This window comes from Nelumbo nucifera, chromosome 6, assembly GCF_055504915.1.
Source record: "Nelumbo nucifera cultivar China Antique chromosome 6, China Antique-T2T, whole genome shotgun sequence".
Taxonomy (NCBI): domain Eukaryota; kingdom Viridiplantae; phylum Streptophyta; class Magnoliopsida; order Proteales; family Nelumbonaceae; genus Nelumbo; species Nelumbo nucifera.
In genome coordinates, this window is record NC_142654.1 from 388,562 (window position 1) to 403,614 (window position 15,053).

At 42.8% G+C, this 15,053-nt stretch overlaps 1 protein-coding gene across 3 annotated transcripts in view; it reads left to right on the forward strand.

The window, feature by feature from the left end:
* Positions 1-7,356: 7,356 nt before the first annotated feature.
* LOC104589431 (vacuolar cation/proton exchanger 3-like) overlaps positions 7,357-15,053 on the forward strand; it is a 69,368-nt gene continuing 61,671 nt past the window's right edge. The window contains exons 1-5 of one of the 3 annotated variants that reach the window (XM_010247765.3): positions 7,357-7,774; positions 8,648-8,718; positions 8,862-9,119; positions 9,383-9,450; positions 9,567-9,595. In XM_010247765.3, the coding sequence (XP_010246067.1) occupies positions 8,704-8,718; positions 8,862-9,119; positions 9,383-9,450; positions 9,567-9,595 (370 nt within the window). In that variant the 5' untranslated portion in view covers positions 7,357-7,774; positions 8,648-8,703. Of the gene's footprint in view, positions 7,775-7,899; positions 7,925-8,647; positions 8,719-8,861; positions 9,120-9,382; positions 9,451-9,566; positions 9,596-15,053 lie in introns of those variants that run through there. The other 2 variants (XM_088890563.1, XM_088890562.1) reach the window with 2 other exon arrangements.

Consider the following 15,053-nt stretch of genomic DNA (forward strand, 5'->3'; position numbering starts at 1 on the left):
GATAAATAGGAATTAGATACAATTTATGAGGAAGTGGGGGAAAGTGGTGCCACTTGGCTAAACATTAGAAAAGTGAATACCTCATTCTTTATGGTTGTTAGAAATAGTTATGCACATGTGATTTCCTTATTTTTTTAATGGGTAATTATGTGGAATTAAAAAAAATAAAAAATTCAAAAAAACATAAAATTAGGAACAGGGTTTCCTACAAGGAGAGCTATGCTGACATGGCAGGACCAGTTTTCATATATATATATATATATTGATTAATCGAGTAGGAATGTGGGGGTTTTAATAGAAAATGGATGTGGAAGTATCTTTGCATCCGTTTAATTTCCAAAATGTTATTTTAGGAAAATATATTTTGAAAAAATTATTACATTTGTGTAATTATGGAGGTTTATTGAAAATTATTTTAAATTGTTGTTAAATATTTGTTTGTATTAGGCAGTTTACTAACAAAATCACACTAATTTATCTTTTATTTTCCAATATAAATTAATTAATAATTTCATTTTCCAATATTATAATATTTTATTCCTTCATCTGCATTAGGTTATTAACTATAATAATAGCAATAACTAAAATTTTATTACTTTTTTATAATTGTTAAATATAATTCTCTATTTTATAGAAATAGTTAGAGAGTTTGTTAATTAACATGAATATAACAGTATTTACCCAAAATACTTTGAAAGGCATGATAAGTTAATTAATTTTTGGTAATTTATTAACTTTTGGTAAAAACACTATTTAATACTCATTGGATATGGGTTGGATTAAATATTAATTGTATTAACTATTTATTAATCAATATGAATATTTTAAATCAGAGAGTGGATATAGACTAGGGGAGAGAATTTAAGAATTGAATGGGGAGTGGGGTAACATGATACGTTCCTAATGGCTTAGATGAGATAACTTAGGAGAGAGATTCTAGGAATATTTTTAGGCAGTTGGGTTGGGAACGGTGACAAAGCTTAATTGGAGTGGTGGGAAGGGGAGAGGATAGAGAGTCAAGGAAAATGCAGGGTAAGGGTAATACAGCAAGAAGAGACAGGCTGATGTGGATCATCTTGCTATCTCCATGGTCGCCCCCTCTCTCAAGCCATGTTGACACTACGCGTAATAGAAGAGCACGACTAAGTAGTGTCCTGCACGGACAAGCAAGCAAACTCCGTCGGGAAGAGGAAACCTCTCGAGGACCTCGTCAGACACCCTCATCTTGACAACCTTGAAAACCCTATCAATCTGGGACACAGACACCCAACTATAAATAGGTATTCCCCGATTGAGGTAAGGGACTTTTGGGAGAACACTCTTTGAATATCCTTCTACATTATCTCTTTAACTCGAACCAGTGCTATTTCAGCTTGTTCGTCCCAACTACATCCTTCCCTATCTTACTGACTTAAGCGTCGGAGTACCCACCTAGGGAACAACTCCTCGGGCCTCTGACTTTTCTCTTGGTTACAGATCTCGATGTGCAACTTCGTCCTTCCACCTCGGCCCCGTCCAATTGACAGGATTATTTGATTGTGTCCTCGGTTCGGAACACCTCAAATTGAACAGCATCAGATTGGCACTATTTATGAGAAGTGAACAAAAAGTCATTTCCCAAACCCCTCTCCGTGCACTAAAAGCAGCCAAGCCTAAAAACACATCCAACTACTTTGAAGCCCGCTCCCCATGTCGGGGATCACGCTGACTCCGCAACTCCCCACCTCGAGACCTCAACATCAAGCAGTAGTCAACCCTGTGCAATTCCAAGCTATGCAGCAAAAAGTCGACCGTATCCTATCCATGATGGAGACGTTGGGGCAACTGGATCAAGCCCCTCAAGCTACTTGCCCTACCACGCAGGTGCCCACCACGGCCGATCCTCACATCGAGGACTCCAAAAGGCACCACACAAGTCAACACGGGGCCCAGTTTGATCGCGAGTGTCCACAACCATCTGAAAGGTCCAACCCCAAGCTCAGCCTCGTGCGTGCAACGCCTGCAGTAAATCACATCGCTCCAACACAAGGGTTCCGGTGCGAGAACAACTCAGCCAGCGCGTGCAGAAGCCCCCAATCTTGATAGTCAAATCCAGCTCGGTCCAAGATTGGCAAACGACGATGATTGGCTGAGCTAGAACATAGCCAAGCGAATCGTAGCACAACCCCTCTAGCACCCCGACCAATAAAGCAACATCACGGTCAACAGCCCACAAAATAGCACATCTTCGTCCAAGAGATCGTCGATGAGCTTCCCCCAACCGAATGGCAACCTCCTTAGTTCTAGAAGTACGATGGGCATCAAATCCAAACGACCATATTGAAGGGTTCAAGGCAACAATGATGTTGCACGACTCCTTCAAGGTCCTTATGTGCAAGGCCTTCGTCGCTACCCTCCATGGAGTCGCCAAAACCTGGCACACCTCCCTTTCACCGTGGTCCATATCCTCCTTGGAATAGTTGGAAACATAGTTCCTGGCAGAGTTCACCGCCAACCAAAGGCACTGGAAGACATTGGTTAGCCTCATGCAAGTACGACAAAGGAAAGGTGAAACCTTGAGGGAATGTTCTGCAAGGTTCAATGCTGAGGCCCTTCAAGTCATAGCTCTAGACCAATTGGTAACTATGACATCCATCATGAGCAGGTTGTGCTCCTTAGTGTTTAGCTTCTCGCTACAAAAGAACCCTCCTCCAACCTGATCGTGCTCATGAAGCATGTGCAGAAGTACATGAACGCCGAGGAAGCCTAGGCACTATGAAGGAGTGAAGAGGACCAACATGATCGGAAGCAAAAGGAGCATGATGAGTGCAAATCGAACAAAGATAGTAAGATACAGGACTGCAAACCGAGGACCTCACTGTTGACGTGCAAGAACTTTACTCCCCTAAACATGCCGCGGGCCGAGATATTGATGCAAATCCCTGATCGCAGCTTTGTCAAGTGACCCGAAAAGATGAAAACCCAGGGGCAACAAGAGGAATTGAGACAGGTATTGCATTTTCAACCTAGACCATGACCACGACACTAAAAGTTGCCACGACCTTTGCCACCACCTGGAAGACCTCGTCCGATGCAGATACCTCCGTGGGTTCAACGATATCAAAGAGCATAAACCCAAAGAAGAGCTGCACCGCACCGACGAGCCCCCAACATGAGCTCCCCCGGTCGGGGTCATTGCTATCATCTTGGGCAGGACGACCCTTAAAGGGGGAAACTAGACGCGAAAGACCTACTCCGAGGAATTGGAGTGCTAGGACTAGGATGTACTAATGACAATTGGTATCGAGCACTAACGCTAAGTGGGCTGTACAAACTCAATATAAAGAATTTTCTCCAAGCACAAACGACCAAATGCCTCGACTGACCACAGACGTAATGACCAACTGACCAAACACCCCAACCAAATTGTACCAATAGATGCAACGCGGTGACAACCCCATGAAAGACCCAACCGACCACAGATGGTCAAGGCCAGAAAAAGCCTTCGACGGGTACCATGGGAATGATGTCTCTACCACATAATGGCAAGAGGACGGCCACCGAACTCCGTGCACCCTCCTGACTCATGGTCGGAGTAGAGTTAACTGAGGACCACTGCTAGCCCAGCCGAAGAGCGTGAAGCTCTCCAATACCAGGTGCCATCGAGCTCCCCAACAACGTTGAGAGCTTGGAAACACCTAGGCCAGCATAAGACCGAGGCTACTAAGCCAAAGACCTCGGCCAACGAGAATCAGAGCCAAAGACCTTGGCCAATGTAAGACTGAGGACACAAAGCCAAAGACCTTGACTAGCATAAGACTGAGGCCGTTAGGACAAAGATCTCGACCAACGCAAGACCAAGGTCAGGAAGCCGAAGACCTCGGTCAGCAAGCATCAAGCCCATAACCTCGGCCAACGCAAGACCGAGGCCACGAAGCCGAAGATCTTGGTTAACGAGCATCAAGCCAAGCACCTCAGCCAGCCTAAGACCGAGGCCGCTAAGCCAAAGACCTCGGCTAACGCAAGACCGAGGCCACGAAGTTGAAGACCCTAGCCACAATGTCAATTCGAAACCCCGACTAGCCTAAGGGCCAAGTACCAAAGCATGGCCTATGGTCCCTACCCGACTAATTTAATTCCGAAGCGCAACAACTTAGAAAAAGAAGGGAAAAACAACACAGAAAGTGCTCGGTAAAAATACCAAACTTCCATTAATGAAAAAGTTGATACAATGATTACAAGCTCGGTATGTCAAGCTGTGTACAACAAAAAAAAGGGGAGAGACAGCGCATCAACTGTCCGCTATGGGGTCCTCGACAACAACAACATCTCTAGTAACATGCTCTTCGGTATCGAATGGGCCGAACCCTTGAATGATACCGGCCACTTTCGAGAACTTCTACATCACCCTCCACTAACAAAGAGTGAATCTCTCCTGCCAAGAGTCAATGGCATAGTCATCTAGCTCGTTCTAATGAACCTTCGAAGTTCTATACTTGGAGACACCCTCCTCCTTCGCTTGAGCTATATTCGCCTCGGCCTCCTCGAGCTTCCTCCTCAGCACGTTTCGCGCTTGCTTGAGATCATGGACGTGGCCCTTCAATTTGCGAATAGTGTTGTCCCTCTCCTCGACGCCGCGCTTCAAATCTACCAACTTCGCCTTTAGTTGGGCATTTTCAATCTCTCACAACTCATAAAATCGTCGCAACCCATAGAGGCGGTCAACGAGGCCAACGATAGAACAAACTAACTACAGGACATCAAACAATTAGTATAAATGAAGATAAACAAGGAAGGATAAGTAAAGCCGAACTCACTGCCATGATTTGATGAAAAGTCACACTCTCCAGGAAGCTGTTGGTGTGATTAATGGCTTCCTTCCTAATACTAGAGAGCATTACACCTGGGCAAGTTTTACAGCCACCCCCTTCGTCTCAAGGGTGTCCTCTGGCCAAACCGACCATTGAGGCACGTATACACTAGCAAAGCCCTTAGCCAAAGCATGTTCTGGAGCATCCCCCCTCTACGACGAGGACCGCCCGAGCTGAGTCGTGGCCTCCTTAGAGTCAACCATCATGACTTCCTCCGTCGACCTTGGCCTCTTCCCCTGCCAAAGCGTGCATCCTGCCTAGCGGTGCTGAAGCTCCGCGGCCCAGGGCTACGCACTTGAGGTCCTAGCTACCTACGCTTTCTTTGCGACCACGAACTTCATACGCCGAGCTCTCTCCTTAGCACCGGTCATGTCCGAATCTTCACAATTAATACAAAGTTAGATAAGCTCACCAAAAAAAAATCACGCAACCCACAGCCAAGGTCAACAATCAAGACGATGTGTACTCCCCGATGTGCACCCTCACTATCCTCCTCACAGTAGCTATCTCCTCCTCCGACAGCTCGGTTTGGGAATGACCCTTATCCTTGGTCCTCGGAACGGACAGGGCGAGGGAGAACGACCAACCTCCTCGACACTTCACAAAGCAAAAAAACCCTCTTTTCAGTGTTTAATGGAAGAGGGAGCCCCAACGAGCACCTTGGTGTTCGGCTTGGCCGATAGGTAGTAGTACCCCTGATTGTGCTTTTTCAAGTGGAAAAAGATATCTAAACATTGGCAGGGTAATCTCAATATCCTTGAGAGTGCAGTAGTAGAGTAGCCCAACCAGGTACCGAAATGAGTTCAGCATCAACTGAATAGGCAGGACCCGATACCACCTCAGGACAGCCACTACCCCGGGATTTAAAGGGAATCTAAGACCTGCTATCAAACTATGGACATACACACAAATCTCTTCGGAATGGGCCGAAATGGCCCTCTCCCCGATCCCAGGACACCTCAGTTTATATTCCTTGGGAATGTGGTACACCTCTCGGATCTGAGCCAATTCGGTCAGAGAAAGACTACATGGAGCCGAGGCAAATTGCTCCTCCCCTCAAGGGCTTGCTCTTCTGACACCTCATCGGCTTTAATAGCTTCATCAACACTAGTCTCTCGGACACTAATCTCTCGGACCTTAGTGTCGCTCTCGTCAACGACCTCGTCCACATTGGCATTGGTCTCCGATACCCTAACCTCGGTCCCCTCATACCAATGACTATCCTCACTCTCATCCCCTGCAATATACCTAGTGAAAAGGGAAGACAGGGAAAACGTGGTGAAAGACATCTTATCGAAGAAAACATAAGGTTGGGACACCTGGGATATCAAGCAAGGGACATCAACCGAACTCCAATGAGCAAACTCTTCACAAATGACAAAGTAAAATGGCTTGCCTACTCCCCTTTTATAAGGGCAGCCAATGGTCAAGATCAAATCAAATCAATGGCGTTGATTCGACGCCGCACTTTGCATGCGCATAACCTTGGGAAGACGAAACGACGCATTTGCTGATCCGTAATGGAAACAACGTGAGCATTGAACCAGTCGGTTTGCCCACTGAACCGGTCTTACCTTGAGCTAGTAAACTCGAAAAAATTAACGTTCCTCAACCGAAGACCGCATAACTCTTCCACACCCAGCCGCAACCGAGCACTACGCTCGACTTTTGAATTAGGGGAGTGGTGTTCGGATGATGGTAGAACTAGGCAAAGAAGCCATGTGACTATCTCCGCAACTGCCCTCTCTCTCAAGCCACGTCAACACTACGCGTAATGGAAGAGCATGACTAAGGAGTGTCCTACACAGACAAAGAAGTGGACTCCGCCAGGGTAGAGGAAACCTCCAGAAGACCTTGACGGACACTCACATCTCGGCATCCTCGGAAACCCTATCCATTTGGACACGAACACCCAACTATAAATGGGTATTCCCCGCTCGAGGTAAGGGACTTTTGGAATAACACTTTAAATATCCTTATAAATTATCTCTTTAGCTCGGACCATGCTATTTTAGCCTACTCGTCTTAGCCACATCCTTTCCTATCTTATTGACTTGAGCATTGGAGTACCCACTTGAGAAACAACTCATTGATCCTCTAACTTTTCTCTTGGTTTTAGATCTCGGTACATGGTTTCATCTTTCCACCTCAACCCTGTCCAACTGGCAAGACTATCTGATTGCATCCTCAGTTCAGATAGTTATGATCCGAAGTGTTTTGAACTAATGACACAATCAGATAGTCCTGCCAATTAATGTTACAAAAAAAATTAACTAATATTTTAAATTTATATTAATTTTACAAAAATTAACAAAGAAACTGACGACACATGTTCTTTGTTTCATTTATATTTCTGTAAATTTATATTAATTTTACAAAAAGAGTTTACTAATATTTTAATTGAACAGGATATCTAGATATATAAACGATAATTCGAATCTATTGACCGGTTGATTCGTTAATAATTTTTTTTCTTTTTTTTCGGGTAACATAGTCGAGCCCGTTTAAATTGAATTCGGATAATGGTTATCTTAATCCGATCCCCCCGAAGCCTAACATTTCACTATTTCAGTGAACTGTTTCTTCTTACGTTTGATGATTGGTTGCGTGTCTGTGATTTATTGGTAGTTGCAAGGAAATGCTGCTCCGACAGTATGAGGCTCTGAGCACCTTCCACGAACCTTCTTTCTTCAGTCTTCACCACCGCACCAACACGATACCACAAAAAATCTGCTCTTTACCTAGAGATCGTCAAAGAAAATTCTCCCTCCATTTTCGAAAATAAGAAGATAAAAAGCACAAAATTGTTCGGGCATTCAGCGGTTGCTCAATTTCCACCGCCAGTCTTTATTGCCGCTGGTTGCCTTCATCGGATGTGGATCTCTTTGTTACGTTAGCTAAATCATCTTCTTTTTCGTGATCAGGTATGCATATCTAACTATCCCAGAGACGTTACATGGGCATTCGGTACGCCAGATCTGTCTTGTTTGGCCATTTAAATTATTCAGCTGATCCTGTCTATGTCTCTCTCCTCACTTGTTTACTCTTTCCAATCGCCCGAACTTCCATCGGAGGTCGTTTTCTTCTCTTCTTTTCTTTGTTTTGTTTGTGATACCAGCAACTCTTTTTTGGGTTTGTTTTAGGGCATCTGGAATTTGTTAACTATTGATTTCTTTACTTGTTTTGTCTTTTTTCTTATTGCTTATGCGTTCGGATGTGCTCAGATAAGGGAACCCAGCATTTTGAATATGTGGGTATTGGTCCGGGAATTGTCGGTAGGATGATCTAATTCGGGTTGAGAATATTTGAATGATTTTGTGCCTGAACTTCCAAAGTTGCATGTTGAGTCCGATTGTGAACATTCAAAATGGATATCCTGGTGGATATTTGAATATTTTTAATGCTTGTATAAGAGCTGAAATTTTGAATTTGTATAAATGCATTTTTTGTTTCATTATGAATTCAATGTTAGCCGGTTTTAGGTGCAGTGGTGCAATTGCATTAATGTGTTGCTTTTGATTGCTAAGTTTCTGCCTTTTTTCTTCAAAATGTGTATTCTTTGCCTCATGTCGCATGGAAGGAAAGAGAATTCCTTCTAAAATTGCATTGGGTTCTGTTCTTTTTTTTTTTTTTCTTTATTTCTTAGTTTCTTCGTCTCAGTTGGTTTACTGAATAGATGTCCATCTGCTTATGAACTAGATGATCTTGTATTAAAGGTTAGGGGCAGTGGGAAAGAAAAGCATAATTTTATGGTGTTCTTCGTGATCTTTCTAATGTACCATTCTTTGTGGGTGTAGTGATAACTTGGTGGTCCATGACATTGAGCTGCAGTTCAGATAAATTGTTCTAGCTGATGGCTCTCATTGAAGTGAGTCCCTTGAAGACTTAGTGTTAGCATCTAAGACATTAAATTAATACAGTTAGTTTAAAAAAATATTACAGACTCTATATTGGATTCTCATTGTATGTGGTAGTGCTATTTTTAATCAATAAAGTATTCTGTGCTAGCAGATGGGACAAATAGAAGAGAAGACAGATCTTGAATCTGAAGACAGTCAATTTAATTCATCCCAAGACACTAGAAAGAGGCATTGCTGTGAGACACCTCATCTTGTATCAGTGGCAAATGTTTCCCATACATTCACATATAAGAACATAAATGGTTGGCCAATCAAGAGTATTCCAATTGTCTTATTCAAAGCGAAGATTAATTTGTTGTTACCTTTTGGTCCCTTGGCAATATTGCTTCACCATCTTACTGGAAAGCATGTAAGCATTGTATTTGTCTTGTTCACTTATGTTTGCTTTAATTAAGAATTACAAAGAAATAAGGGTTTAGCATGAAAACTGATTTGATTTATACCTGCTTTTTAATTAATAATGGTAACTAGAAATAATTACTGTGATGAAATAAATTAATATGTTCACACATGGAAAGTCTTCCAATTCTTTCTATATCATTTGGATTAAATGTCAGTGGTGTAAGAATGCTTTCTACTGGTTTTCAATCCTCTAAGTTGGCCACATTTTAGGGATGGGTATTTTGCTTCAGCTTATTGGGCATCATTCCTTTAGCTGAGCGTTTGGGATATGCAACCGAGTAAGTTTTCTTATTATACTAAAATTGGGCACATAATGTTACTGGCATCCTGTTTTTTACTTTTAAACCTACTAACTTATATGCTTTTGCTTTTTCTTTTTCTTTTTTTGCTACAGACAACTTGCATTCTACACAGGTTCTACAGGTAAACATGCTCATTCTTTAGCAAATTATGGTTTGATACAGCATCATACACACAAGGCTGTGTTTGGTTGCAGTGCAATTTTATTTGCACTAGTACAAATGCATGGGAGTGCAAATAAAAAGAATTCGAATTCTGGTTTAATTTTGTTTGGGGTGTTACTTTATTTTGCTTCAAGTCTTGATTTGCTTCATTTGTACTGCAATTAAACAAAACAAGGTAAAATTTGGAATAAAGATAAATCATAATTTGCACTAAAATCATTTAGTGCAAATAAATTAGACTGTCATGGTTTTGCATCAGTGCAAATAAATTTTCATTGCAACCAAAGACAACCTAAAGAACATAGACTAATTTGAAACTGTACAATCATTTGAACCATTTATCTTACCCATTCTGTACTACAGCATGCAAACATACAAGGAATTGGGGGGGGGGGATTGAACCATTTGCTATTAAAATTTCGCTCTTGACAAATAGATTTTTTTTGTGAAGATAAAATAAAAGAATTTATTAAAACAAAAAGAAAGATACAAGGAAGGTGATAAGCAATCACCCAAAAGGAAAGGCCAACCCAAGCTGAACCCCAAAGAGACGGAAAAAACCCAAATCAACCAAAACCAGAATCAAGCTGAAAGCCTTCTAACAAAAGCCCCTTACCCATAACAATACAATACAAGACAAAAGCCAAAAGAAAACCAGAATATCAAACCAGCCCGATGCCCAACAAAAGCCCAAACCAGACACCCAAACCCTAACAAGCAACTTTAATCATCTTTCTCAGTTTTTTGAGTACAAATTTGTTGTCGTTTCTTGACTATTCCTTTGGGTTTTTTGATGAGCTTGTTTGGTCCCATTCCAAAAAGACCACCTTTTAACCTCGTAAAGACCTTAGAGACTGGGATCTGCTGTTGTAATTTTTTTTGTGCTTTTGAGTTCTGAATATTTTGACTGCATTTAGACTTCCCACCGCTATTTCAGAATTCCCCACTAATTTCTGACTCCTGTCTTCAATCATCACCCCCTCGACCTCTTCTTCTGGCTCCTCTATGAAGTCCCCACAGCATCCAGCCACTGCTTCCACCCCTTGCCTTGTTGAATTATCAAAATTAAGGTTAACCACTGGATCTATCAGACCTTCTTTCTTCCCAAATGTTTCCACCGTAGCTCTTGTTTCCTCCACAGATCTAAAGGCTTCTTTTGCGAATTCCTCCCCTCCTAGAAAAAACAGGCCCAAAATTTTGCTAACTTTCACTCCCCTATTCACTACTTCCTCGATGTTAGCAGACTTTTCTACCATATGGGTTTCTTCAATCATCGGTTCAGACTCATTTTCTTCCCCTGAATCCGCTTCCATCCCCTCTTCTCCATTCTCCTCTAATGGGAAAGTTCTGTACTTTTTCCTTTTATATGTTCTACCCCCCTTCTTATCTTCTTCACCTTCACTTCCCTCACCCTCAGTCTCCAAATCCTTCTTCCCTCCTTCCTCCTCTTCTACACATCTGTCCCCTTCTCCACCTCTATTCCCCCACTTTTCTTCCAAGACTACTTTTTCCTTTGCCCCTTCAGTCCCATTTCCCTCATCTCCCTTCCACAAACACCATTTGGGACTCTCCAACCACTTCATGTAGAACTTTCTTCAACCTCTTAGATAAAACTCTAGCCAACAACTTGTATGGGCTACTAATCAGGCTTATAGGTCTGAAATCCTTCAAATCCACCACTCCCTCCTTTTTTAGAATCAAAGATATGAAAGTAGCATTCACCATCTTCTCCAAGATTCCTCGTTATTGAAAAAAAAAGAAACTTCTCCAAGATTCTTTTCTATGAAATTCCAAACTATAGAGGTGCATAACCTCTTGTGATAATCAACCACCTTCTCTAGAGGTATGTAGGTCAAAGGAGGGGTTGAGGTTTAGGGCTGAGAAGGGTGAAGCTATTCAACAAAGCACTATTAGGGAAGTGGTTGTGGAGATTTGGTCAAGAGAGAGAGAGAGGGAGGCTTCATGGTGGAGGGTGGTGGTTGGAAAATATGGAGTGGTGAGGTTCAAGTGGGAATCAAGGGAAGTAAGAAGTTCTTATGGGGTAAGTGTTTGGAAGGGAGTTATGGGTTTTAATCAAGAGTTTAGAAGTCTGGTCAAGTTTAAAATGGGGGATGGTTCTATGGTGAGGTTTTGGGAAGATGATTGGCTCGGGGTAGGGAAACTATGTGAGGTGTGCCCAAGACTATACAAGCTGACGGAACACCAAGTCTCTATTGACCAGTGTTATGAGTGGAGAAGGGAGCAATTGATTTGGAACCCGAAATTCAGAAGACCTTTACTAGACCAAGAAGTGGAAGAGTGTATTCTGTTATTGGGTAGATGGAATTCTCCATCAAATTTGCAAAGCCTTTTTTCCCCTTCCTTCTTCAGGTGCTGAATGAAAAGGGGAAGGACCATGTGAAGATGCTTGAGGGCTGCAGTATGTTGGGCTTTATGGGAGGAAAGAAATTCTAGGATCTTCTCTGAAGTAGAGAGAGACAGTGAAGAATTGAGAGAACTGATCCATATAAGGGTAGTACAGTGGCTGAAATCTTCAAAGCTGTTTATAGACTTCACAGTGGATGATTTATTGAGGAAGTGGGGGTGAGATTGCTAATTGCACCCAGCCCAAAACAGTAATGAGTGTGTCTTGGACCCCCCTACCGACCGGTTTTTTAAAACTAAACTTTGATGGGAGTAGTTGGGGGAGTCTTGGACAATTGGGGATTGGAGGTGTGTTTAGGGATGAGAATGGGTTTATTTCAGCCATGTTTTCAGGCCCAATTGGAGTGGGTGACTCTCTCAGGGTTGAGATCTTTGCAGTTCTGGAAGGAGTCCAAAGAGCTAAGGAGATTGTTAGCGTAGGGGTATTTCTGTCTTTATACTTAGATTAATGTTGCTGATTTGTAATGTTGTGTTAGAACCAGTGCTCATTACTTAAATAAGGGCACATATGTCTTTTCAATTATTTTTAATGATAAAAGTACTGTCTGGCCGACTGGGAGAAGTGACTTCAGACTTCCAGTTCGAACCAGATTTTCTCCTTTCTCTCTTTCTTCCACCTTTCTACCTCTTTCCACATAACCGATCTCAGACAGATAGAACTTCAAGGCAGGCCGAATCATAACATGGTATCAAAGCTACTTGAATCTGCCTAGATTTCTGTCTGCCTAGATTTCTATTCTTTGCGCACCCTATCTAGGGTTTCTCTTGTTTTTTCTGCATTCGACTGGAGATAAGGGAAAGGGCTGAAAAGGAGTGATCGCCCTCTTCCCTTAGAGGTTTCTATTGCCTCTAGTCAGGTCTTGTGTGGTCGGTTGCTGTGGTTTCTAAGATCGCCCTCCCCTAATCGATGAAGAATAGAGGGCCGATCTGTGTGGTGCAGTGGCCGTCTTGTGTGGACTGATTTCCTGCTCGTGTGGTTGTTCCTTCAGTGATAAGGTAAGAGATTTCTGTGCATGATATCTGTTATGGATCAAACAGGAAGTGTGTTTCAGACCATATGCTGGTTTTTGTGTATTTCAAAGGAAGAGTTGTGATCATATAGTGGTGAGATTTCAGGTAGCCGTAGGGGTAGGGTTTGTGGTGTAAAGAGCACACTTTTCAGCAACAACAAGTGCTGAAATCAGTGTGACGAGTGTGATCTAGTTGTGTGCAGTGTGCAGAATTCAGCAAGTGTGCAGAATCGGTGATAACAGAATGGGAGATAACAGTGATTGTAAACCTAATGTGATGGTGCCTACAGACTACCTGAATGTTCAGATGACCTCCATTAAACTAAATGGAGAGAATTATGTGCCTTGGGCTAAATCCGTCGAAGTCTTTCTGAAGGCAAAGAAGAAGGTAAAACACATAAGAGAGGAGAAACCCTCCACTGACTCTCACGAGTATGAAGACTGGGAGCAAGAGGATGCTTAGATCTTCACATGGTTGTGGAATAGTATGGAACCCAGGATTAGTGTAAACTTCATGTTTCTTGACACTGCCAAAGATGTGTGGGACCATGCGAAGAAATTGTATTCGGGTCAGGACAATACAACCAGAGCGTATCAGTTGTATCAAGAGTACTTTAATCTGCAACAGGGCAATCAGAGTCTTGAGGAATACTATGCCAGCATGAGAAACATACGTAATGAGTTGAATGTCTATCACCCTTTCACTTCTGATGTCAAGATCCAGCAACAACAGAGAGAATATCTTGATGTGACTAGATTTTTGGTGGGACTGAAGTCTGAATATGAACCGGTACGGGCTCAGATATTAGGAGGATCAGCTCTTCCCTCCTTAGAAGAGGTATTTGCTCGACTCCAGAGGATTTCTATCGGATCTACTGAGAACTCTAATATCTCAGATAGATCTGCCTTTGCTGTATCGAGAGGCCGTGGTGCTAGAGGTGGAGCTCGGGGAGCTCAGTCTGGCCGTGGTGATAGTAATGGTTCTATGTATGGCCGAAGTGGCAATGGTGGGCCTACTTATAATCGTGGTGGTGGTCGCACTGGGGGCAGAGATTCAGGGGGATCCCATGGTAGAGAACGTGGCTTAGGCCCGAGGAAGTGCACTCATTGTGGTATGGATGGACATACCATTAACTATTGTTATGATCTACATGGTCCACCCTCAACCTGGGCCAATCATGCCGCGACCAGTGACTCCAATTCCAGCTTTAGACAGGAGAATCATTCATCTGATTAGATGCCTCCTACATCCACATATGGTCCCGTGAAGGAGATGGTGAGTGTTCCCCGTGATGAATATGAGAGGTTTATCCAATCACAGCAGAACACGACGACTTTCGCTCACTCAGGTATGGCTTGTTTGGCATTCACACCCAATCCCTGGATCATTGACTCTGGAGCCTTCGATCACATGACTGGAACTCCAGGTGTGTTTTCTTTCTTATCTCATTGCTCAACATCACAATCTATCACCCTTGCTAATGGTTCCACATCCTCAATTTGTGGTGTTGGTAATGTTGACCTAGACCCTATATCCCTCTCCTCAGTTTTGTATGTTCCTAAATTGCCTTTTAATCTTATGTCTGTTAGTAAGCTGACCAAATCACTTAATTGCTCCATTACTTTTTATCCTTCTATGTGTGTTTTTTAGGATCTCAAGACGGGGATGAAGATTGGTGGAGGGCATGAAGCTAGTGGACTGTATTATCTTGACGGTGGTGGTAGAATTTCAACAGCTCTCCAGTCATCCCTTTCTCCTCTCTAGTGGCACTGCTGATTTGGTCATCCGTCGCTAAAAGTTTTGAAGTCTTTGGTTCCGTCTTTGAGTCAGCTTTCTGTTTTGGATTGTGAGTCGTGTCAGTTTGGGAAACACCATCGTGTTCCCTTTAGTTCTAGGGTTGATAACCGTGTGTCGAGTCCTTTTTCGTTAATTCATTCAGATGTTTGGGGTCCTTATAAAGTGATGTCATATAATGGATACAG